The sequence below is a fragment of the Anguilla anguilla genome, chromosome 13 (assembly GCF_013347855.1).
Source record: "Anguilla anguilla isolate fAngAng1 chromosome 13, fAngAng1.pri, whole genome shotgun sequence".
Taxonomy (NCBI): domain Eukaryota; kingdom Metazoa; phylum Chordata; class Actinopteri; order Anguilliformes; family Anguillidae; genus Anguilla; species Anguilla anguilla.
The window spans coordinates 781,813-808,767 of NC_049213.1; the positions used below are offsets into that span (position 1 = coordinate 781,813).

Sequence of the window (26,955 nt, forward strand, 5' to 3'; positions counted from 1 at the left end):
CGAAAACTGCAGACAGGTCAAGAAGTATCAGGACAGAGGAGAGGCATGAGGCTCTTGCAGTGGCAAGTGCCTCCATCACAGCTAGGAGCGCAGTCTCTGTTGAGTGCCTGGATCGGAAGCCAGACTGGTGAGGGTCTAGCAGGTTCTGATGGAGAAAAGAGGTTAGTTGTTTAACCCTCTGGGGTCTAAGGGTAAAATGAGGCACACTGGTGATTGTGCGATGCTCTGACATTTGTGTAACTTTCATCAACTTTATATACAGTGATTCCAAAGTGTTTCATATCTTTGTTTTCAGCACAAACTCAGCTACAATAATATGGCAGCAGTAAGTAGGTCATAATCATGTGTGGATTGTAAACTGCTCTAAAAACACACAAACTGTAAACAGTAGTTTTGAACATGCACAGGAGTGTTGTAATAAAACACACTAAACAATTGTGACTAAGACTGTTGGTCACTGAAATGTGTTCATCAAGGTCTTGGGTATCAAAAGATGACAAAATATTTTAGCAAATCCAATGAGAAATATAAAATAAATTGCTAAAAGTTAGTGTTGTGACTACTATTTTTCAACACCAGGTGAGAATGGGAGGGCAAATGGCCTTTCTGTAATGAATATGCATTGGGTAGGACGACCTGCCAGCTAAGCAGGCTATTCACACCTGGCCGCATGCCTCCCCACCACTAAGACAAAGACTCAGTGAGCCATTTAGAAGACAGAAACAAAGACATCTTTTGATTTTCAGAACATTTATTGAAGCAAACTATACGCATGGAAGATGAGATGAGACTGGTGTACTCTTGCAACGCTTGCGTGGCCTCTTAGCTAGTGGTGAACTAGGCCTTGTTTCCTGATCAGCATCTCTGTAAATATGATAAAAACAAAATTGTTAGGAAATGTGACATCAAATCAAACTTTATTTATATAGCACATTTCCTTCAACAGGTGAAAATTAAATGTGCTTTACAAAAAAGGGGCAAACCACTAACTAATGAAAACAAAACTTAGGAAATGTGACATGGTTACATCATATACAAACAAAGAACCAAACAAACAACCAGACGCAGAGAGGTAGCCTATAATTTTGAGAAGCAATGGTTAGAATCGTTCGTAGTGTGGGAATTTATAAGCGCTCATATTAGTGAATATTCCTACAAACACACAGAGAATGTAATACAGCACACATTTACAAATAATGCAAGCTATCAACGAAACAACATTAGCTAAACTATTCCAGCTCAACTACAGGCAACTCATCAATAACAATGCCTCAATCTGAAGTAGGCTAGGTCCGTTTAGCTAAGTGGTTATTATATTTCTATTTCCCGAATTTACTTACAGTATGCTAATATTGATTGTGCGAGGACATCAGTTTTAGAATCCTAGCCACGCCACGGCCTATTTATTACCAATATGATCGAAAAACATACAGTCTACCTGATACTTCTAACACAACCAGACGCAGAGAGCCTAGCCTATAATTTAGAGATGCAATAGTTCGAATCGTTCGTAGTGTGGGAATTTACAAACGCGCATATTGCTGGATATTCCTACAAACACACAGATACGTTGCAATACAGTACACATATTTACCAATATGATCATAAGAAATATACTTACGCATGAAGTTGATCCTCAGCTGGATCAGTTCGCTGTTCAAAATGACACCGCTCTTCATCAGTGTCGGCTTCCGGACGGACCATTTTCCAAAATTAAACGAAATGTTCACCTCAAAAGAAGTGAATTAGGCGACACTTTGACATTCTATCCCGCTTTCGCAGACTTGGCATTTCTCACATGGATCTCGCATCGCCCCTCCTTTAGTCTCCTTCTATGGAGAGTAATTATAATCTCATAAAAAACACGTTGAAAAACGTACAAAAATGCCAAGTTACTCACACATACAAGACATACACCGTCAATAACTCATTCATTCAGACTGCCAAAATCCAGGCCTGCCATTAAAAGTACTGATATCAAAATGACGCCAAGTTACGGTACTACAAACAATATAGGCTATCTTGCCTCACCAAAATTACATAAGATGTATTTCAAAACAATGCTACCCAATATTTCCTCAATTCTTTCAAGTCACTTGGCCCTCTTGTATGTCTTGTATGTGTGAGTAACTTGGCATTTTTGTACGTTTTTCAACGTGTTTTTTATGAGATATCATTTCTTTTTGCAAAGCGTTTTATTACGAGAGTGAGAAATGCGAAGTGACCCTGTAAGAAACGGTTGTGGATTATGGCTATCCTTGTGTGAATTTGTACATTACATTACATTACAGGCATTTGGCAGACGCTCTTATCCAGAGCGACGTACAACAAAGTCTGATGAGCGTGTACGTTTAGCAGTTTCGGTTTGCTATATATGTAAAACAGTGGCTGTGACAATTGGTGCGGTGGCGTAATTGTAAACGCATCAGAAAAGGTGAAATATGGCCAGTGTATGTAGGCTACTCACGGATTTGACGGATATCCAACGAGCCTTGATTGACAAAAGAGTCAGCAAGCCCGTAGAATTAGAGCTGCCTAGGTTGCAACTTGTGTACCCTTCTGTCCTGCTTCGTTGTCTGTTATTTCGTGAAGATGCACTTTTAGTGTTTGTAAGGTTTATAAGGCATTTTGATAGGCTTATCTGCAGGTAGGAATCCTCTTTGCTGTTTTGTTAAGCTAGAACCGGAAAAGTTGATAGTGGAGAATAGGAGCAGACGCATATGTCCCAGCAGGCTTTGCATATGAGAAAATAACAACAGTGTGAGAGAAATTAGGACGAAATGATGAAATTGCGTAATTGAAACAATGTGTTTTTAGCGGAATGGGTATGTAGGTGAAGGTTGAGATGATCACAGACTGTAGTACGGAGTAGGCCTAAATAAAGTGACCATGAGCGAGCTTAGTTTCCTTATGGAACGGTATATATAACAGTCTGTATAAAAGCTTAGTCGTTAAAGTGGAGGGTTAAGTAACGTATGAAATTTATTGCACTGATGTGCTTTTCTCATGTTCAGTAGTAGTAGTTATAATTATGAGTGAGTCATGATTTTAAATATAATGTTTTAATGGGGAGTTGCAGAACGTACATACGTAGTAATTGTTTGTATGTGGCTAGATAGAGAACAGAGCGAGGTAACATGAATGTAGAAACGTGGCGTTTGCTGATCAGAAGGTTTTGTACGGTAGCCAAGTGAAGAAATATAGTTAGTAGAAATGGCACAGTGGTGAACCGGTGTAACTTTTAAATAAAATTAATACATTTGCCGTCATGTGTATGGGTGGCCGTGAGTGAGTTTTGGTGAAGCAAATATAAAAGCGTAAGAGAACGTTAGTGTAAAGGAGGAAATTATCTGCCTGAGGGCGAGGCGGGATTCAATCCTTCAACCGGAGGTTTACCAGTCTGTGACTTTGTTAGTGCAGCACCATGACATACCTATGCAATGCCTGAAATATCATTAGCAAACCTGTCTGTCGTTTTAAAGAGGAACACAGGCCAGTAAGCACAGAAGAGCTCCCGTTGAATCCATATGGCTTTGCAATATTGTAGCCGGTTAATAACTGAACGTGCAGACGGTCCGTCATAATGCAGTGTATACGTTCGGTGAACGGCGGGTAGATATGGTGCAACAGCAATAATTGAGAAGTAGTAGACAATTATTAGTGAGGGTAAAAGCAGGTTAAAGAAACGTGTCCTTAGCTGAGTTTGAACCTACGACCCCGTGGTCCCAAGACTGTAACCATACCCACTAGGCCACAGGCAGATTAGCTGTTTGAAGAGGAAATGTTTCAGAGTAAGAAGGTATGGGTGTTTTGCGTGTGTATGCAAGTTTTTGATTGGGTCATGAGGGTGAGGATTTGGCTGATGTCGGTAAAATGTCCAATGGGGAGACATGTTGTTAGTGGGATAGGCGGCAGGAAAAATAAGAATGAGAAGAAGAAGAAAGAGAAGAAGAAGAAGAAGAAGAAGAAGAAGAAGAAGAAGAAGAAGGAGAAAACGCAAAATCCCCTTAGTTTGGGGCTTTATTGTGTGGACATGTGAAGTTGTTTATGAAATCTGAAATGGGGTCAGAATGCATACCTGCCATCCCAATGTTGTTAACATGTGAATGCGATTTGGGCGGACTTCCTGCTGAGCGAAATTCACATAGTAATGAGTAAAGTTTAACGGAGCATACATGGTCTAATTAATCAAATTTAAAACTTTTAAAACAATTCATATTATTTGCCAATGGGCGCATTGGAAAGTCGCGATTCTAAGGTTTCTGTCAATGTTTTTGTTGCGTCTGTATGATAACAGCACGTGAAGTTAATCATCCAAATAGAAACTAAAGTTAATTTCATCTTGTCGAGCTCCGCCGGCGGAGCTCTCGACCCCAGAGGTTTAAGAACTGCTCGTTCAAGGGTTTTGGACAGAAAGGGTAGAAGCAATACGGGTCGATAGTTCATTACATCGGAGGGGTCTGAGGTGGGTTTTTTGAGAAGTGGGATAACACGAGCCATCTTAAAATCAGAGGGAACATGACCAGAGGAAAGAGAGGAATTAACAATGGAGGACAGATAGGGAAGGAACTAGCTGGAAATGGATTGGAGAACTGTATATGGGATGGGGTCAAGTGGACAGGTGGTTGCACGATGAGAGGTGATGAGTTGTAGTACATCGGAATCCTCCAGCATCTCAAAGGAGGTCAGTGTGGCTGTAGGTTTGTCCTGGGGGATTGGGGGGCTCACTGGATGGGCGAAGGAGTTCTGGATTGTAGCCACCTTTCCTTCAAAGGCAGCCAGAAAGTCATCTGCGGAGAGGGAAGAGGGAGGTGGGGGTGGAGGAGGAATGAGGAGGGAAGAGAAGGTGGAGAATAGTTTGTGTGGATTAGAGACACATGCACTGATCTTAGATTGGAAAAATGAGGCTTTAGCTGACGTGAGGGCAGATATAAAAGTTGCCAGCAGTGTATGATATGCGGTCAGGTCATCAGAGGATCGGGATTTCCTCCACTTCCTTTCTGCAGCCCGCAGTGATGTTCTGCTGGAGCGTAGTGACTCAGTTAGCCATGGGCAGGGGGGTGAGGAGCGTGCTGGTTTGGAGACAAGAGGACAAAGTGAGTCGAGGGACTGGGAGAGGCAGGAGTTGAAGGTGGAGGTAGCAAGATCAACTGGCAGGGTAGAGAAAAACGCAGGAGGGGGAAGTGTAGACAGAGCAGTGGAGATGAGGGAGGATTGTGACAGAGTAGAGAGATTTCTCCTGAAAGTTACTGTGGGTGAGCTGTTGGATGAATTGAGGGGGAGTAAATAGGAGAGGGAGAAAGAAAGAAAGAAGTGGTCTGAGACATGGAGGGGAGTCACTGTAAGTTGGGGAATGGAGCAGCTTCTGGTGAATACAAGGTCTAGTTGGTTACCAGCCTTGTGTGGGGGGGGGGGGGGGGGAGGACAGGGATAGGGTGAAAGACTGGAGGAGTGAGGCAACCCTGGACAGTTGGGAAGGTCTCTGGTGGGAGTTTGAAGTCTCCCAGTAGAATAGCAGGAGTGCCATCCTCAGGGAGGGAGCTCAGGAGAGTGTCCAGCTCGTCCAGGAAAGAGCCGAGTGGACCTGGAGGACGGTACAGAACAATAACGTGAAATGTAGAGGGATGAGTTACAGTAATCGCGTGAAATTCAAAGGAGGAGGAAGTAGGGTTAGGACTGGGGAGGACACAGAACTTCCAGAACAAGGAAATGAGCAAACCGGTACCCCCGCCTTGGCCAGAGGCCCTGGGGATGTGCCAGAAGGAGTATCCCGCAGACAGTGCAGCTGGGGTGGCGGTGTTGTCGGGAGTGATCCAAGTTTCTGTGAGAGCCAGGAAGTCAAGAGACTTTGTCTTAGCAAAGGCAGTAATGAAGTCAGCTTTCTGGACAGCTGACTGGCAGTTCCATAGTCCACCTGTGACAGTGAATTCCTGAGGTGTGGATAACGGTGGGTAGATCAGGTCAGATAAATTGCGCCTGTGGTGAATAGACCATTTGGGGCGAGGCAGCGCACATAAGGGAATTGGGTTTATAAACATGATGAACTGATGACGAGGCTGCCTATGGCTGCCTTCACAAATCAAGTGAAGATACGCTTATCTGAATCGCGGGGTACGGCAGAAGCGATGACACAATCAGATGCACACTAAATGAACCACAGATGAACACCACTTAAATAGCACCAGGTGAAGCTACTCGAAATTAGCTCAACAATACCGGGCAATTTAACACCAACCCCCACACACAGTTTCACTAACGCGTTTAACTAACAACAGAGAGCCAACTAGAGAGATTCTGAGCTAACGCACAACTATGTTTGCTGACTAGCAACACTTAAGACAAGTTTAAAAAAGATTATCTAAATTACACACAACTATGTTCTCAAACTAGCAACAGCAGAAACAAACCAAGTGAAGATACGCTTATCTGAATTGTGGGGTACGGCAGAAGCGACGACACAATCAGATGCACACTAAATGAACCACAGATGAACACCACTTAAATAGCACCAGGTGAAGCTACTCGAAATTAGTTCAACAATACCGGGCAATTTAACACCAACCCCCACACACAGTTTCACTAACGCGTTTAACTAACAACATCATTGGCATTAGTCTCGGCTGTTCAATTTTTACTGCTAGATGGCTGACTTTCAGTGAGCTCAGCGACGAAACAGGAGGAAAGAAATAAAAGAAAAATTGCATAGAGAGTCCTTTTGTATTGCCCCAGGGTGCTCAAATGAGTATCACTACACAATGCCTATCATTTTCATGAACTGCCTCTGATGAGACTGCAACAGCTGAGCTGCTGGCTGCTGGCTGCTCTGAAATGGTCCACCTGTGGGACGGGGCGACGGGTCTGCAGTGATGCTTTGTTCCTCACACCACAAACAAACTGAAGCCAGACGCTGTGGTTGGGTGGGAGGGCAAAATTAGCGATGAACTTATCTACAGTATGTCAGATATCACGTGTTTAGATTATGGCCTCAGAGAGAGAAACAGTGAACTGGATACAATATTGGCTTGAAGAATGCTGCCTACCCTCCCCTCCACGAAAATTAAAGGAAACGTTCTTTATGCCACTCTGATACAGTAATCTAGGCGGGCGACCTATGGTTCCCACCTCCTGCAGAGTTTGTCTCGGAAGAGACAAACCAGAAGACAAAGCTATTGACAAGGTCCGGTTCTGTTTGATCTTAAGTTTAAATGCAATCTGTGACATTTTATTGATATCATTGACTGAAAACTTTATGTTTATGTTAGAAGCACAAGTAGACTTACATACTTTTTATTGGTATTCAATAGCTTAACTGAATTACCTATTCATGTTTGGTCTTGGTAGAAAGGGACTAAATTCCTGAATATTTTGGTAATATATGGTGCTTAGCTATGCCTTCAACAACATAAGGTCACTTTCATTAATAAGTACACTGTCAGCTTTTAGATAGGCCAGTCCTTGTCATAAATGAGCCTGCCTCCCTTTCTACATCTGACCATGGAATTGCCCAATCAGGGCAAACATGCTCAAGCCATGCTGCGTTAAGTGTTTACGATGACCTCAATAAAAAGTTGTGTTGTATTGCAGTTGGTCTTTATTAGAGCCCGACCGATATATCGGTTTGGCCGATATATCGGCCATTATTTGACTTTTTTGACGACATCGGAATCGGCAGTTATGCAGGCGATGTGTCCCGATTTTTAAATAAGTATAATAAACAAAAAAAACATTGATTATTTATCTGTACTTGTTTGTTCGAACGTTGTAATTGCTATTTACTAGAATTATTCAGTAGAGGGAGCTCTAATACAAGTGTGAACTGCAGCAGCTGACGCGCTACTTCCGTAATAAGACGTTTGTCACTCGTGCCTCATCCAGTATTGTCCACTGCAAGAGTTGTCTGCACATATTCGATTGCCGCAATAAAGGTATGTATATTTAGTGAAAGTTTTTAATTAAATGCGTTTATACAACCACTATGTTTATCAATCGTCATTATCAAGCGAGCGAACTAGCTAACATATTTGGTTCACTTTAGCAAGCTAGCTGGCTAGCAAGCCTTTATGAAGTGGCAGTGAGCGCATAAGCAGCGTAGGATCTACATTTCCAGAGGACATCGCTGTATTCTCAAATAAATAACCAGCCAAAATAAAATGGTGATTGAATGCATCACACATTTGTTTTTTTATCTGAGATAATGATATTAGCTACTATATGATGCTGTGTCAATAGCCAGCGCGTTATTGCAAGCGAGTGTGTCATCTAGTCACGCGTCATCATAGCAAGCTAACCAGACAGTAAAAACGCCGATAAAAACACTTCTAACGTGGATCATTTTAAGCCATGTTATCTAGCTTTGTCGTGATAACATGAGAGAAGTATTTCTGTTGGATAAGTGAATCAACCAACAGTTAGCGTTGGTAACCTGCACGAAAGCGCATTGTAGTTTTTTTCACGTATTTCATCCAGTCAATTTAATTTCATCTAACGTTACACTTGATTCACTCATTAGCTCCGCTAGATAATGTCTTACTCTTTGAGATCATGTAGTAGAAATAAAATAAGAAAATATAATTCATTTAACTTACTGAGAATATATAATAAGAAATAATGAGGCTGTGTCCATAGCTAATGCGTTATTGCGAGCGAGTGTGTCATCTAGTCACGCGTCAGAGCGCATTATAGTTATTTTCACCACCGAATTCTTATGGACAGGGAAGCTCGCTAGATAAAGTCTTACTCTTTGAGATCATGTAGTAGGAATAAAATAAGAAAATATAATTAATTTACTGAGAATAGATACTAAGAAATAATAATAACAAATTACTAACAATGATAATAATCATAAAAATACATGTTTGAAACTGGAAAACTGATTTTTAATTAATTAATTTTTTATAGATGGCTGGAAAAGAAAGGAGTAAAAGCAAGGTGTGGAGTTATTTTGATTCCACACACTTAAAGATGGTGTTAATATATATATATAATTTAATATCATCTTTTACATTTTTTATCTAAAAAGTTCTTTGTGTGTTTATTTTTATTTGTTTGCTTATAAGTTAATGTTCTTAAATATAGAAACTTTAATAAAATATAAGTTTTTCAAATTGATTTGAAAATGTTGCACTTTTTGACAAAATATTGGTCAAAACATTGGTAATCGGTGGGCTAGGACTTTCCAAAATGGGGATCAGCATCGGACCCAAAAATCTGGCATCGATCTGGCTCTAGTCTTTATTTTGGTGTTGGTTTCTTGGTTGTGCGTTTTAGCTCATTTCCTTTGTTTCTGTGGCACTGGAAGAGGGTAATACTTTGATAAGGTCTGGCTCTTCAGTCTTTCTTTTCTGGTAATCTAAATTTAACATCTTGTTTGATGTCTTCTGTTTTGTTTTGTGACTTAGAAGTAGACCTGATACAGAGTTTGTTTTGGTTTGTCGGTTGATTCCACCAGGTTACTGTCAACTGGCCTATCAATGATTAGATTCATAATTGTCATTTTTAATATTACTTGTTAAATTAAATCGTAAAATATATTTTATATGTAGGTTAAGTGAGCAGTACAGGGGCTCAGCTGATCCCTTAGCAGTGTGCAGCACCAGGGGGTCCTGAGACAAAGTCAGCACAGGGGCTCAGCTGATCCCTTAGCCCATAGTGATGGATGACAAAGAGATTTTACATTTGTGCATAGTTGTACCTTAGTGAAACAGGAAATGGTGAAAGGCAGCAGTACAGTTCCGGGGGACTAAGATCAATTTTTTTTTTCGTAAAATTTCTTTAGATGCCACTTTGTTTGGTTTTATTTTAAATATTCTTTAGGGGTGCCAATAATTTTGACCCCTATGTTTTTGAGAAAAATCCTTTTTTTTAAAAAGTTTTTTATAAGAGTTGTTTTATTAAAGTGAAAGTAAGCAGTTTCTACAGATGTTTGAGCAGATAATTAAAATCATTAGGTTTATTGTTTCTTTTATATAATCATTTATGCTAATTTTAAGGAAGAGTGCCAATGATTCTTCTTTACTTGAATGTATGAACTCTTCTTTGCAGACTGAACAGCTGTGACCTCACAGAGAAGTCCTGTGATATTGTGGCCTCAGCTCTCCAGTCACCAAACTCACCCCTGAGAGATCTGGACCTCAGCTACAATGACCTGGGAGATTCAGGCGTGGAGCTGCTCTGTGCTGGACTGATGAGTCCAAACTGTAAACTGCAGAGACTGGGGTGAGTAGTGCTGTGTACTGTGTGACATTAACTAAATAGAATTACTGATTATGGAAATGTAAGGATTTGAATTTTGTCACAGGGAAAACTAATTTCCTGACTCCATTCATTTTCAAAACCTCTAACCTGAATGTTTGTGTGAATACAACTTTGTTCATAAGATTATTGACTGGGGGGTGCTCATATGAAAAGATGGGCAGCTTGACCCTGTATCCTGGAGAGAGAGACTAGCTACTGCTGCCAGGCATTCATCAAAGTGTTCTCTGACATTAAGACCTTCAATCCTGGGAGGTAAATGTCCTGCTCATCCAGGAATCTAAAACCAACAACTATCCCTGGGATTAACCTAATTAAGATTTACCCCATTTGGGCATGACTTCTGTATTATTCTATTAAATAACATTTGGCTGACCCTAGCAGCTATCCAAGAAGAGCTGCATATCCTGCTAGTGAATTAAACAGTATGCCCAGTGAGTACCTCAGTAAGGGTGTTACCCCAAAACATGAAGTTACTGTCGCTACCCCGGTTCTCCGAAACACAGAGTAGAGCGATCCACGTATGGGGAATGACATCCGGTCATCCAATTGCACCAAGTGTGGCTTTGACAGCCAGTAGCGCATTCAATGCTACAGGAGACTACTGCCCTCCTGGAAGAACATATAGGACACTGCAGCGCTACTACTCCTCAGTGAACATATTCACTTCTCATGCGCGGCAAGCAAGGCAGTCTTGGTGGATCTCTCCACCGGGGTTACAACAGTAACCTAAAGTTCTCTTTCATCATCTCGTTTTTGAGATCCACCTATGGGGAGATATGGACAACTCCCAGATTGCCTTATGCTCACAGCAGAGATACTGTCAGGCCAGCAAATGATGCCTCCTCCCCTGAGGGGAGGGTGGTGTCTGGCACATCCCGTGTAGGGAAGTACTAAACACATTCCACTGCCCAAAGCTATAGCCAGGTCCCGGGAACAATGTGAAGTACTAAAACCCATAGCAGATGAGGGGAGATGTGTGCGCCTCCCACAGAGCTCACCCCCAGAACTGAGTGGGCTACCGGCCTCCTGGTGATGTTCAGGTGGTAGAACCTTGCAAAAGTATCTGGAGAAACCCAGGCTGCAGCTGAATAAATTTCCTGTAAGGAGAGCCCATGGAATAGGGCCCGCAATGCAGCCATACCCCTCGTAGCATGAGCCCTCAGGCCCAAAGGGGGTGTTATCCACAAGCCAATGGGACAGCCGCTGCTTAGAGATACTTTTCCTTTGCAGGCAGGGGCCCAGGCCCTGGTCGCTCTTTCTAAAAACCTTAGTCTGTGTCATATATGTGCGGAGAACACAGCATATGCAGCCTATGCTCCTCGTCAGAGGAGAAAGGTGGTGGGTGAAAAGCGGCAAGCTCCAACATCTCACATGTGAAAGGAGGGAAGCTTTTAGGCATAAAGGCTGGATTGAGCTTAAGAAAAAGCCTGTGCATTTTAGGGGAGAATATTGTGCACGAGAGATGCACTGAGAGCACATGGAGGTCACTGACTCACTTAGCTGAGGCTAGTGCAAGCAGCAGCGCTGTCTGGAGAGACAACAATTTTAAATCTGTCTCGTTTATAGGCTCTAATGGCCTTAGAAACAGAGCCTCTAGCTCCAGTGATAAATCCCAAGGGGAAATTAGCTTTTTAGCAACAGGCAGAGAACAGTGAGCCCCCTTCATGAACCTGTGAATGAGGGGGTGCTGTCCCACTGCATGGTCTTTCAACCCAACATGACAAGCAGTGATAGCTGCCAGGTAGATCTTATTGGTAGAAAAGGATTTCTCTTTATCCATAAGATACCTGTGAAAAGCACAGCACGTCAGAAACAGAGCACTGGTAAGGCACTGACTGATGAGAGGCAGACCATTTTTCAAACACCTGACACTTATAGTCATGAAGTGACCTGGTAGAGGGCGCTCTCGTGCTCTGGATGGTTGCAGCCACGCGAGGGGGAAGCCCTAATGCGTTGAGGTTATGCCTCTCACGGGCCAAGCCTATAGAGCTACTCTCTCGGGGCAGGGGTGGTGTATTTCCCCGTTCACCTGAGACAGGAGGTCCGTGCGTAGCGGGAGCGTGCATGGCTGTACATAAAGGAGAGGGATAATCACTGCAGTAACATTTCCAAAATCTGGGGATGGAGACACCATTCCCCGTACAGTGGGTTTCCCCTTGACAGCAGATCAGCGCTCGTGTTCAGAATTCCTGGAACATCAATCAATCAATCAAATTTTATTTATATAGCGTATTTCACAGCAACATGGGTCACGCGTAACCACAGAAAGTGACGGCTGCTCCAGACCAACAGACTGTGGGCTAGACCATGGAGCTGGAGGGAGCGCATGCCACCTTGGTGATTGACATATGCTACCGCAGTCATTATCGCAGCGTACGAGCACATGATGTCCCCTTAGACAGGGAAGAAAATATCTGAGAGCTGTCCATATAGTTAATAGCTAAAAGAAAATGGATTCACCATGTAACCCTCCTGAGACCCCCCACCCCAGAGAGGGATGTGTCTGTCCTTTTTTTCTGTATGAAAACGATCCTGAGATGGGTTCCCTGAGTGTAAAAGTCTGTGTTTTCCCAGTGACGCGGAGTTGCAGAGCGCTTGTGTGTTACTGTGAGACAGCGATGGAGATCGCACACAGGTCTGAGTTGGAGGGATGAAATCCACCTCATAAAGCCCCTCGTTCTTAACAGCCCCAGTGGCAAAACCATCAGCCCCTGTAGTCTGAGGCATGTGTGATACTGTACTCTCGAGTTGGGCTTGAACTGCGAGAGACATACTCTGGGAGATGAAATGCAGTCCGCTGATAGGCAAGCTCACATGGATACAGAGTATAAATCCACTCCCAAGAACATTACACTCCAGGATGGGGAGAGATTGCTGTGAAACCAAGAGACATCAGATGTGTCTGAACTCACTGAGTGTCCTGCACAACTCTGGGTTTTGAATTGGCAATAATCAGCTAATCGTCTGTGTAAGTCAGTATTCTGAGCCTCATTAGTCTTAATGGAGCCAGACCCGCCTCTACACAAATACAGAACGCCCGTGGACTCAGGGAAAGGCCAAAGGGTGGAACTGTGTATTTGTAGCAAACACCGCGATGGGCAAAGCAGAAGAATTTTGTATGAGGGGGATAAATGCTTATGTGGAAGAAGGCATCTTTCAGATTTACTGATGTGAAATAGTGATGTTAAGTTAATCAATTAACTGTTAATTCTTAATAAGAATGTTGATTGATGAATTGCTATAGATTAAACAGTTAAATTTCAATAAACCATTTCAATGAATGGCCTAATGTTGGTGATTAGATTTCAAATTAAAGAGACATTTCTAAAATGTTAAATTAGAGATTCATGGTTCCCTTGACTGGCAGCATTAGTGAAACGTTATTGGTCCATTCCTGGAACATCAGTGCCAATCTGAGCGCGTCTTCTGAGCTGCTGGTCTCACCTTCAGCAGACTGCACACCAGACTGACCCCAAAGCACACAGACATGCTCATACTCCTTAAAAAAAATGCTTAGGTATTAAGTTAAGCATATTTTAAGTCATTCTTTTTATAGGTCTTGGAGTAGATTTTAATCTAATCAGTTAATCATTATTAATCAATTATTGGGTGCTGACGATTGATTAAAAGAATTGCACAAAATTTTTCAATCGTTCTGATATATTGAACATGAAAGAGTTCTGTATGTTAACATTTTGAAATTATATACTGCCTCAAATGTTTGTTTAATACTGAGATCCAAGATAGGAAGTTGAGAACCATCCTTCTTTGAGAGCTGGAAATAAGGAAAATAAAAACTATGTTGGGTTCGATCTCTGGGAACCACACGTATTTCCCCCTTTTTGTAAGAGGGAAGGAATTTATTCCTCTTAAACATGGGAGCGCTCTCTTGTGTTTGAGAGTAAATGACTCTGTTGAAATGGGGGGGTTCACTCTGAACTGGAGTCTGTAGCCCTTGGATATTGTCTGTAGCTTTTGGCTATAGTAGCGCTGCAGTGTTCTATGTGCTCTTCCAGGAGGGCAATAGCCTCCTTTCGCATTGCACCGGATGTCATTCCCTAGAGTTGGCTTTCAAACACAAGATGATGAAAGAGAAGTTTATTTATGGCACCAATGCAGTGATTTGTTCAAGCAGAGATGCACACTTCAGTCAGTGTGTAAGTAAGCCATGTACTTTGGATGCGCTGTAAGAGAAAGAGTACTTTATCATATGACAAAATATGAGAGTTGCTAATAACCATGAATTGAAAGCTTTAACAGTGTTAAGAGGCAATCATTGGGATGGCAGGTATGCCATCCCGCTAAGTTACGCCTTGGCGGGGGCATGCCCCATACCTATACAGCACAGAGAGTTTTCACTTTTCAGGGTTCCCCACAGAAATGATCACAACAGCCACAGACACTCAGCCCTTAAAAACATTAAATTCTGTACATTATGACCCCATTTCAACAGACAGATTTCATAAACAACTTCACATGTCCACACAATAAAGCCCCAAACTAAGGGGATTTTGCATTTTCTCCTTCTTCTTCTTCTCTTTCTTCTTTCTTTCTTCTAAAACCACGGACAGGTTTGCCAATGATATTTGACGCATTGCATAGCTATGTCACGGTGCTGCATTAACAAAGTCACAGACTGGTAAACCTTCGGTTGAAGGATTGAATCCCGCCTCGCCCTCAGGCAGATAGTTTCCTCTTTTACACTAACGTTTTCTTACGCTTATATTTGCTTTACCAAAACTCACTCACGGCCACCCATATGCATTTCATGGCGGCAAATGTATTCCTTTTATTAAAAAGTTACACCAGTTCACCACTGTGCCATTTCTACTAACTATATTTCTTCACTTGGCCACCGTACAAAACCTTCTTATCAGCAAACGCCACGTTTCTACATTCATGTTACCTCGCCTTGTTCTCTATCTAGCCACATACAAACAATTACTACGTATGTACGTTCTGCAACTCCGCATTAAAACATTACATTTAAAATCATGACTCACTCATAATTATAACTACTACTGAACATGACAACAGCACATCAGTGCAATAGATTACACATGTTACTTAACCCTCCACTTCAACGACTAACATTTTATACAGACTGTTATATATACCATTCGATAAGGAAACTAAGCGCGTTCATGGTCACTTCATTTACTTCGCACTATAGTCTGTGATCATGTCAGCCTTCACCTACATGCCCATTCTGCTAAAACATATTGTTTCAACTACGCAATTTCATAATTTCTCCTAATTTATCTCACACTGTTGTTATTTTCTCATGTGCAAAGCCTGCTGGGACATATGCGTCTGCTCCTATTTTCCACTATCATGTTTTCCGGTTCTAGCTTAACAAAACAGCAAAGAGGATTCCTACCTGCAGATAAGCCTATCAAAATGCCTTATAAGCCTTACAAACACTAAAAGTGCATCTCCACGAAATAACAGACAACGGAGCAGGACAGAAAGCTACACAAGTTGCGACCTAGGGAGCTCTAATTTTACAAGCTTGCTGATTCTTTTGTCAATCAAGGCTCGTTGGATGGCCGTGAGTACATGCACTGGCCATATTTCACCTGCATTTCTCGTGCGTTTACACCTTACGCCACCGCACCCTTTGTCACAGCCACTGTTTTACATATATAGCAAACCGAAACTGCTAAACTGTACACGCTCATCAGACTGTACAACTTCACACAAGGATAGCCATAATCCACAACCGTTTCTTACAGGGTCACTTCGCATTTCTCACTCTCATAATAAAACGCTTTGCAAAAAGGAATACGGGGGTGACATAGCTCAGGAGGTAAGACTGATTGTCTGGCAGTCGGAGGGTTGCCGGTTCAAACCCCACCCTCGGCGTGTCGAAGTGTCCTTGAGCAAGACACCTACCCCCTAACTGCTCTGGTGAATGAGAGGCATCAATTGTAAAGCGCTTTGGATAAAAGCGCTATATAAATGCAGTCCATTTACCAAGAAATGATATCTCATAAAAAAAACAATCAATCTTGACTTTGAGAAAGCCATCCACACATATGTTTGGCCTGTCCATGTACTGCATGCTTATACACACAAGTGACTTGAAAGAATTGAGGAAATATTGGGTAGCATTGCTTTGGAATACATCTTATTTAATTTTGGTGAGGCAAGATAGCCTATATTGTTTGTAGTACCGTAACTTGGCGTCATTTGGATATCAATACTTTTAATGGCAGGCCTGGATTTTGGCAGTCTGAATGAATGAGTTATAGACGGTGAATGTCTTGTATGTGTGAGTAACTTGGCATTTTTGTACGTTGAAAACGTGTTTTTAATGAAATTTTTTTAACAAGACATGGCAAGATGGACTGGACACTTTGCTATAAGTGAAGAAAGGACATGCACCTGAAGAGATTGTAAGATAAAGAAATGGAACACAAAGAAATTGTGATGTATACCAAAAATGCTTTTTATGAAAGGACTTTGAATAATGAAGTAAATAGTTTGAGCTTCCCTTAAATGCTATCCAGAGAACATCTCCCACAATCCACACTAGTTTACATTTGACTAAATGAAGTCTGACCTGACCAAAACTCTAGTACCTACCGCCGCCCCCCCCCCCCACCCTACAGGGACAGGGGTGCTGAATGGTAATTTTACTGACAGTAAATAAGGGGCATTGTACTGCTGGTGTGCCCTAATGATTGAATATATCATTCCTGTATGTGTTGCATGTCTTCCTGCAAGGGTTTACAGTGATGGTCCTTCTAAGGACTGTTTTATACTTCTGTGTAGTCTGCATAGTTTGCATGATTTGCATTGTGTGTGTCATTTGCAAACGGGCAGATAATTTATATGGCATGTTGTACAGGTACAGGATGTGATTTTCCACCCACTTACAGATACCTCCAATTCCATATCTTTCATATCCTTTAATAAACTTTTATCACATCCACACTTTATGCTACGGGAACGAGGCACAGATGAGGCAGACACTGCTGGCAACATGCCTGTAGATGACTTTTATTTTGACAGCGGTATCACAATGAATGAAGACAGGGGAAAAGTGAAACACAAGACGAGATCAGGCTACTCAAATGTTGGGGAAAGCAAAAGTGCTAGGGAAGTGCAGACGGGTCCAAAATTCAGGCCATGAGGAGGGGCACATCGGAGTCTAATACAAAAAAAAAAAAAACGAGAATCAGAGACTCTGTTAGTCACTCAGTGAGGGGAAAGCCAGCACACCCCTGGAGTGAGACCATGAGGCCTATATAGGGCCAGCAGCTACTCAGGCAAAGGGGAAAGTGGTGTGGAAAAAGCACTGGTATGCTGCTGGTGGCCTGACTGTATCTCAGGTCCAGGTCTGAGTGTGGAGTGGAGGTGCTGAAACTCAGCCCTGTCCCTCCGGCGCTGTCCAGGTCTGAGTGCAGAGTGGAGGCGCTGAAACTCAGCCCTGTCCCTCCGGCGCTGTCCATGGTGCTGCAGGCTGGCCGGTGAGAGACAGGTGAAGTGGAGCAGAGTGGCAGCTGATGGCAGGGGCTCCAGAGGCCCACACCACAATGCATATATATGAGCATGTGCATTACTTCCTGTTACAGTGTATCTGCCTTTAGCTTTATGTTAGTGTGCAGAGCTGTGGAAGTGTGTCACAGAAAACCAAAAGGAAATAAGCAAAGTCAATGTCCACTCTGAAAAATGTGTGTTTCCTTTTACATCTTTACTTTTGGTGGTGGCCAAACATCCTACAGCACTGAAAACTAACTTGCTGTCCACTCTGAAAGATGGCAGCTGCACGTCTAGTATGGGATGGGAGGGTTAAGCCCAGAGAAAAGATCATAGGAAAGGTAGATGAGCCCTTTGCCCCAATTCAGAGAACTTACAGTATAAGAAAAGGGGACATTTGGGTCAGAATTACATCTGTAGAACTGTCAGAGTTCAGTCCCGCTGGATGTTTAATTTTCATGTCCAAAATACTGCAGTTGGAGAGTGTAGCACAGATATCTTCCTCAGAGCATCATCAACCTTAAAATCCTCAATTTCACTCTTCATCGCTGAACACTGTAATTGGCACATTTCCCATATTAGATACATACTTCATGTATACCTAATATAATAATACTATAATATATGAACTCTTCTTTGCAGACTGAACAACTGTAAACTCACACAGAAGTGCTGTAATATTGTGGCCTCAGCACTCCAGTCATCAAACTCACCCCTGAGAGATCTGGACCTCAGCAACAATAACCTGGGAGATTCAGGAGTGGAGCTGCTCTGTGCTGGATTGAGGAGTCCAAACTGTAAACTACAGAGACTGGGGTGAGTAGTGCTGTGTATTGTGTGATCTTAACTAAATAGCATTTGTGATTATGGTTCTATTCAGTGATATATTAAAACGCTCTTTCTCTCTCAGTTTACTCCTGTCCACCAGCATTCTTTCTTTTCCCATATATACCTTACTCCTCTATCACGACAAGCAAATAAAAGCAGGATAAAACCTTTTGAGGGTTGCCAGGTTTGTGGTTCCTGAGCAAAATGTAAGGTTTCAGTGGAGTCTGTAGTATCAGGTCACAGGTGATGACTGGATGCTGAGTGTCTGATTGACATGGTAAAAGATTGACCACCTGCATAGTAAAATGTTTCAGGTCTGTCACACATTGCAGTTTTCATCCATCTCCATTATTCACTACCTGCTATGAACTCTAATGAAATCCATATATTTACCCCACTCTCTTTCATACGCTGACCTTTTTATGAAGGTGTGTTTTACTCCTTCATCACACACCTGTGTGTGCTACAGGATTGTGGTGTTTCTGAAAGGATTGTGAATAAAATGGTATTTTATTCTGCTGGTAAAGCCAAGCATTAACTATTGGCCGACAGGGTGTGTGTGTACATCTTGGTGGGAGAGTGTCCATCTGATCAACATGTGAGCTGCTGTTTAGATGCAGTGTTGCATCATTTAGTTTAGTCACTCTTCTGTGGTCCCAGTCCCAAGTCATAGGATTGATATTATACCATTGTAAGCAGGCATGCTGTGTGGAATAGCCTGATTCAGAGTTCAATGTTCTGGCTCTAGCTCCTATCATCTAAAGGATAACATAATTTACAGGAGTATTTCTTAGATAAGTATTCTAATAACTCAAATGCCCCCACTTATTAAATTTTTTGTGCAGTTTATTTTACTCCACAAGGTATACCAAACATGTTAATAAGGGGTTTTAAAAGAAAAAAATGATTTAATACATCAGGCTTTTATTATCATTATTATTATCATTGTTAAAATAATAATTAAATGCAATGTAATAATTCGCCTGATATATTTGCAAAAGTGTGCGAGAATAAAATGAATGGATGGATTATAGGGCAAGGACACGCGGAAAATAGGTGCAATGTGTGGAATTTTCAAAAGACACCATGTTTTTAAAGATCTAGTGTTTACCAGCAGTAAAAGTTAGTGGCAATAATCAGTTGTGGTGTTTTCATACAGCCACTATATGGCGCTGAACTGTAATTCCAGTTGATGCCATAGTTGCTTTGCTGGGAGGTCGTGCCAGCCAGATGAACTGAAGTGTAGCACAGCTCGTACATGGCTCCGGCACAGCTTCAGCTGTTAGCAAGTACAATATTGCAGGTCTGACCAATGATATCATTGCTGTTTAGATAAAACCTTCATGTTATTTTATATACTGGTGTATATATTTAAGTTGTCTGTGACAGTAAGCTGCTTAGTTCTTCACTGACTCCACTAGCTAGATTGATTCATGAAGTAAGGTTAAGGTAGGTTGGGCTGGCTAGCTAGCTAACTCGTGCCTGTGAGTCAAAGCTAAAGTTACAACAGTTGTCAACTTGAGGGTCGTGTTGTTTGAAGAAAATGATAAACGAACGATTTTTGCAAAGTGCTAATAGTTATTATCAGATACTTGTTTTATGTAACTGTGTAGTTCTAGATTTATTTTAAAGAATAACTATCTGAGGTAACAGTAAACCGCTCAGAGCAAGCTGACATCGCCATGGTAACCAACCAACCCTCCTAACGGCCACATTTTAAACAGTGTTGTCAATATTACCGTCAAGTTAAATACGAATTCGCAATTTTGTATTGAACGTGGTTTCATTTCACCGTTGTGAAAATTTTTAAATGAATGTCAAAAACTCTGAATTAGTTAACCCTAAATTGTTTGATAACTTGATGGTTACAAGATTAGGAAGAAAATATTATCATGATAACAGTTGACGTAGGCCTATTAAGCTAATGGGTTTCACGTGTACATTAATAGTTATATTTATCTATTCATAGTGATGAATATTGAACGTTTTTAAAACGTATAGATGTTCATGGACCGAAGAACATGTCAGGTCAGGTAAAGTGCACCACGAAAATGCTGTTTCTTGTGTTTGCAGATTAAATGAATATGTTTGCAAGTCAGATAAGTTCATCATATGGAAAGGGTTTGGCAATGAATTCCTTGCAGTAGACTCCCAGTCTTGAGGTTTCATTATTTTTGTCAGTTAATAGAGCCCAGTAATTGCCTTAGACTTTTGTGTATTAGTAAGAATACTTAGTGAACTTAATTTACACACCCCCCTCCCTCTTTCTGTGTGTACATCCCCAGATAGCAAGCGACTCCGGGCCGGATTCTGGCCCGAAGTCAGCACTGCCAGGCCGGACTCGGCGCAATTCCGGCCCGGAGTCGCTGGCTATCTGGGTCTCAGGAATGCGTAGGTACATAAATATATCAAGTGCCACGGTACACAGTGTCACAGCTGTGAATTTGTGTGTGTGTGTGTGTGTGTGTGTGTGTGGTTTCTCCACAGGCTGGGTTGGTGTAATCTCACAGAGGGCTGCTGTGATGTTCTGGCCTCAGTCCTGCGTTCTCCTGACTCAGGGCTGAGAGATCTGGAGCTCAGAGACAATGAGCTGCAGGATTCAGGAGTGAGAGCGCTCTCTGCTGGACTGGAGGACCCACATTGTAATCTGCAGAGACTGGGGTGAGTACAAACACACACCCCTTCAATCCAAAGGGCTCCAGTGTGACTAAATACAACACTGATGTCAATGTTTCTAATGTGAAAACAGACACTTCACAGAACTGAAACAGCATGTTCCTGTTCTTCCTCTTGGAAGAATAAGACTCTACACACGAATGAAGAAAATGAATTAGTCCTGTTTCCTGAACTGTAGTGGGTTGTAAACTCAAATGTGTTTGATAATGGCTCATTCTAAATTTCATTTTATTTTATATATAGGTGTAGAAGGTGTGTAACACACTGCTATGTGTTTGACACACACAGCCCTGTTAGTTTATATTAATGTACTGTAAGGTGTGTAACACACTGCTATGTGTTTGACACACACAGGCCTGTTAGTTTATACTAATGTGCTGTAAGGTGTGGAACACACTGCTTTGTGTTTGACACACACAGCCCTGTTAGTTTATATTAAGGTGTGTAAGGTGTGTAACACACTGCTATGTGTTTGACACACAGCCCTGTTAGTTTATATTAATGTGCTGTAAGGTGTGTAACACACTGCTATGTGTTTCACACACACCGCCCTGTTAGTTTATATTAAGGTGTGTAACACACTGCTATGTGTCTGACACACTCAGCCCTGTTAGTTTATTTTAATGTGCTGTAAGGTGTGTAACACACTGCTATGTGTTTGACACACAGCCCTGTTAGTTTATATTAATGTGCTGTAAAGTGTGTAACACACTGCTATGTGTTTCACACACACCGCCCTGTTAGTTTATATTAAGGTGTGTAACACACTGCTATGTGTTTGACACACAGCCCTGTTAGTTTATATTAATGTGCTGTAAAGTGTGTAACACACTGCTATGTGTTTCACACAACCCGCCCTGTTAGTTTATATTAAGGTGTGTAACACACTGATATGTGTTTGACACACACAGCCCTGTTAGTTTATATTAATGTATGTAAGGTGTGTAAAACACTAATATGTGTTTGACACACAACCCTGTTAGTTTATACTAATGTGCTGTAAGGTGTGGAACACACTTGTGGTGGGGTGGGCGTGGTTTGAGCGTCGGCTGCAGAGAGTGTGTGAGAGGAGCGGCTCTCGGATCCTTCGTCACAACTGTCAGCTGGAGGTAATCAGCGCCGATAATTGTTAATTGTTTAATTGCGCTGATTGCCGCTGATTGCTTTCAACAGTGAGCCTGGGGTTTTTAAAAGGAAGACCGGAAGCTGGAGCGAGGAGGGCTGATGACAAGACGGCTGCGGAACCGTCGGGTTTTGTGTGAATATTGTCTGTAAAAGACGCAACTGTAAATAAAAGAGCACGGCAGTGCTAATTACGGAAACGACTGTCTCCCGTGAGTGTGTGTTTAAACAGGAGGGGTGGCACTCACTTGCCACAGTGGTGGCCCGTGCGGGGAGAAGTATTAAACACACAGGAGACAACATGGAACACAGCCAGGAGCAGGGGGAAACAACACAACCGGTGGTAGCGCTGGCGAGGATGCTGGAGGGGATGGCGGCGATGCAGGAGAGGCAGGCGGCGATGCACGCCGAACAGCTGGAGGCTCTGCGGGCGCAAACTTCCCTCCAGACCCAGGCTCTACTGCAGCTGGCGGCTGCGGGAGAAACCAGCTCCCGAGAGAGACAGACCGGACCCCCCGTAGCTCTCCATCTACCAAAAATGACCCCGGAGGACGACGCGGAGGCGTTCCTTGAGGGATTTTAGGTGGCCGCGAGGGCAAGTAAATGGCCGGAGGAGGAGTGGGTCGTCCGCCTCCTGCCCCTCTTGACTGGGGAAGCACAACGAGCGGCACACAGCTTATCCCCCACAGCGCGGACGGTCTACGGCAACCTAAAGAAGGCGGTCCTGGACCGCCTGGGATACAGCCCGGAAGAACACCGGCGATGGTTCAGGGAGACGGCCCTGGCCGGAGAGGACCGACCGTTCGCATACGCACAGAGACTGCTGGACATGGCGCGTCGGTGGCTGCGACCAGAACTCCGGTCAGCAGAGGAGGTGGTGGAGCTGGTGGCCCTCGAACGCTTTATCGATGGCCTCCCGGCGGAGATGGCGAATTGAGTGAGGTGCCATCGGCCGACCGAGTTTGGCGGCCGCCGTCACCCTGGCGGAGGACCACCTGGCGCTCTACCCCCGCGGCCAGTCACAGCAGCAGCAGCAGCAGCAGCAGCAGCAAGGACGGGCAGACACGACTCCGCGCAGGAGAGCCCTTCCTCGTTCCCTTCCTTCCCCCCTTTCTTCCTCCCTTCCCCGTGCCCAAACCCCCGCACGGGCCACCACTGTGGCAAGTGAGTGCCACCCCTCCTGTTTAAACGCACACTCACGGGAGACAGTCGTTTCCGTAATTAGCACTGCCGTGCTCTTTTATTTACAGTTGCGTCTTTTACAGACAATATTCACACAAAACCCGACGGTTCCGCAGCCGTCTTGTCATCGGCCCTCCTCGCTCCAGCTTCCGGTCTTCCTTTTAAAAACCCCAGGCTCACTGTTGAAAGCAATCAGAGGCAATCAGCGCAATTAAACAATTAACAATTATCGGCGCTGATTACCTCCAGCTGACAGTTGTGACGAAGGATCCGAGAGCCGCTCCTCTCACACTCTCTCTCTGCAGACGACGCTCAAACCACGCCCACCCCACCACAACACTGCTTTGTGTTTGACACACAGCCCTGTTAGTTTATATTTATGTGCTGTAAGGTGTGTAGCACACTGCTTTGTGTTTGACACACACAGCCCTGTTAGTTTATATTAATGTGTGTAAGGTGTGTAACACACTGCTATGTGTTTGACACACACAGGCCTGTTAGTTCATACTAATGTGCTGTAAGGTGTGTAACACACTGCTTTGTGTTTGACACACACAGCCCTGTTAGTTTATATTAATGTGCTGTAAGGTGTGTAACACACTGCTATGTGTTTGTCACACACAGCCCTGTTAGTTTATATTAATGTGTGTAAGGTGTGTAACTCACTGCTATGTGTTTGACACACAGCCCTGTTAGTTTATTTTAATGTGTGTAAGGTGTGTAACTCACTGCTATGTGTTTGACACAGAGCCCTGTTAGTTTATATTAATGTGCTGTAAGGTGTGTAACACACTGCTATGTGTTTCACACACACCGCCCTGTTAGTTTATATTAAGGTGTGTAACACACTGATATGTGTTTGACACACACAGCCCTGTTAGTTTATATTAATGTGTGTAAGGTGTGTAAAACACTAATATGTGTTTGACACACAGCCCTGTTAGTTTATATTTATGTGCTGTAAGGTGTGTAACACACTGCTATGTGTTTGACACACAGCCCTGTTAGTTTATATTAATGTGCTGTAAGGTGTGTAACACACTGCTATGTGTTTCACACACACCGCCCTGTTTATATTAAGGTGTGTAACACACTGATATGTGTTTGACACACACAGCCCTGTTAGTTTATATTAATCTGTGTGAGGTGTGTAAGACACTGCTATGTCTTTGACACACACTGCCCTGTTAGTTTATATTAATGTGTGTAAGGCATGTAACACACTGCTATGTGTTTGACACACACAGCCCTGTTAGTTTATATTAATGTGTGTACGGTGTGTAACACACTACTATGTGTTTGACACACACAGCCCTGTTAGTGTGTAAGGTGTGTTTGTCCTTCTCTCTGCAGGCTGTCAGGCTGTAGAGTCACACAGAGAGGCTGTGATTCTCTGGCTTCAGCTCTGTGTTCAAACCCCTCACACCTGAGAGAGCTGGACCTGAGATACAATCATCCAGGAGACTCAGGAGTAAAAGCGCTGTCTGCTGCTAAACTGGACACACTCACACTGCTGTAAGTACAGAGAGTTTCCACACTGCACCTCACACACACACACACACACACAAGGGTTTGGGGGGCATGGAGGGCACTGTACAAACCAGCGTTACCCAAGAGGGTTGGGGATCTACAGTGGAGGGTGCTGCATGGGATCACTCCAGTAAATAGTTTTTTTTCTGTGATGAACCCGGCAGGATCCCACCATTGTCCATTCTGTATGGAGAGAGAAACTGTTTATCATTGTATTTATGGGTGTGCCAGACTTCAGCCTCTCTTTTCTTTCTTGGGAAGTTTATTTATTTTATCCTTGGTTTCCCATACAATCAAAGACAGATAAGTGCCAGCTAATTTATTTCATTTCAGGGCTAAAATGGCAGTTTCTATAAGTGGGAAAAATATGATTGGTGGAGGGGACTGGCAAGATGTGGCTGTTGTAGTTTGGGGTTTGATCAGGGACACAGTGATGGTGGAGTTTCAGTATTATGAAGCAATGGAGAACCTGAGTGTGTGGCAGGTATGCCATCCCGCCAAGTTACGCCTTGGCGGGGGCATGCCCCGTACCTATACAGCACCGAGAGTTTGGCACTTTTCAGGGTTCCCCACAGAAATAACCACAACAGCCACAGACACTCAGCCCTTAAAAACATTCAATTCTGTACATTCTGACCCCATTTCAACAGACAGATTTCATAAAAAACTTCACATGTCCACACAATAAAGTCCCAAACTAAGGGGATTTTGCGTTTTCTCCTTCTTCTTCTTCTTCTCATTCTTATTTTTCCTGCCGCCTATCCCACTAACAACATGTCTCCCCATTGGACATTTTACCGACACCAGCCAAATCTTCACCTACACGACCCAATCAAAAACTCGCATACACACGCAAAATACCCATACCTTTTTACTCTGAAACATTTCCAGTTTAAACAGCTAGCCTGCCTGTAGCCTAATGGGCAAGGTTACAGTCTTGGGAACATGGGGTCGTAGGTTCAAGCCCAGCTTGGAACAGGTTTCTTTAACCTGCTTTTACCCTCACTAATAATTGTCTACTACTTCTCAATTATTGCTTTTGCACCATATCTACCCGCTGTTCACCGAACGTATACCGAACTGAACTGCATTGTGACATACCGTCTGCACGTTCAGTTATTAACCGGCTACAATATTGCAAAGCCATTTGGATTCAACTGGAGCTCTTCTGTGCTTACTGGCCTGTGTTCTTCTTTAAAACCACGGACAGGTTTGCCAATGATATTTCACGCATTGCATAGCTATGTCACGGTGCTGCATTAACAAAGTCACAGACTGGTAAACCTCCGGTTGAAGGATTGAATCCCGCCTCGCCCTCAGGTAGATAGTTTCCTCTTTTACACTAACGTTTTCTTCCGCTTATATTTGCTTTACCAAAACTCACTCACGGCCACCCATATGCATTTCATGGCGGCAAATGTATTCCTTTTATTAAAAAGTTACACCAGTTCACCACTGTGCCATTTCTACTAACTATATTTCTTCACTTGGCTACCGTACAAAACCTTCTTATCAGCAAACGCCACGTTTCTACATTCATGTTACCTCGCCCTGTTCTCTATCTAGCCACATACAAACAATTACTACGTACGTACGTTTTGCAACTCCGCATTAAAACATTACATTTAAAATCATGACTCACTCATAATTATAACTACTACTGAACATGACAACAGCACATCAGTGCAATAGATTACACAGGTTACTTAACCCTCCACTTCAACGACTAACGTTTTATACAGACTGTTATATATGCCGTTCGATAAGGAAACTAAGCGCGTTCATGGTCACTTCATTTACTTCGCACTATAGTCTGTGATCATGTCAACCTTCACCTACATGCCCATTCTGCTAAAAACATATTGTTTCAACTACGCA

General features: G+C 42.9%; 1 protein-coding gene across 1 annotated transcript in view; it reads left to right on the forward strand.

Moving 5' to 3' along the window:
• LOC118210808 overlaps window positions 1–26,955 on the forward strand; it is a 184,840-nt gene that overhangs the window by 128,339 nt on the left and 29,546 nt on the right. The window contains exons 13-15 of the mRNA XM_035387255.1: window positions 10,042–10,215; window positions 21,055–21,228; window positions 24,901–25,062. Of these exons, the coding sequence (XP_035243146.1) occupies window positions 10,042–10,215; window positions 21,055–21,228; window positions 24,901–25,062 (510 nt within the window). The remainder of the gene's footprint in view (window positions 1–10,041; window positions 10,216–21,054; window positions 21,229–24,900; window positions 25,063–26,955) is intronic.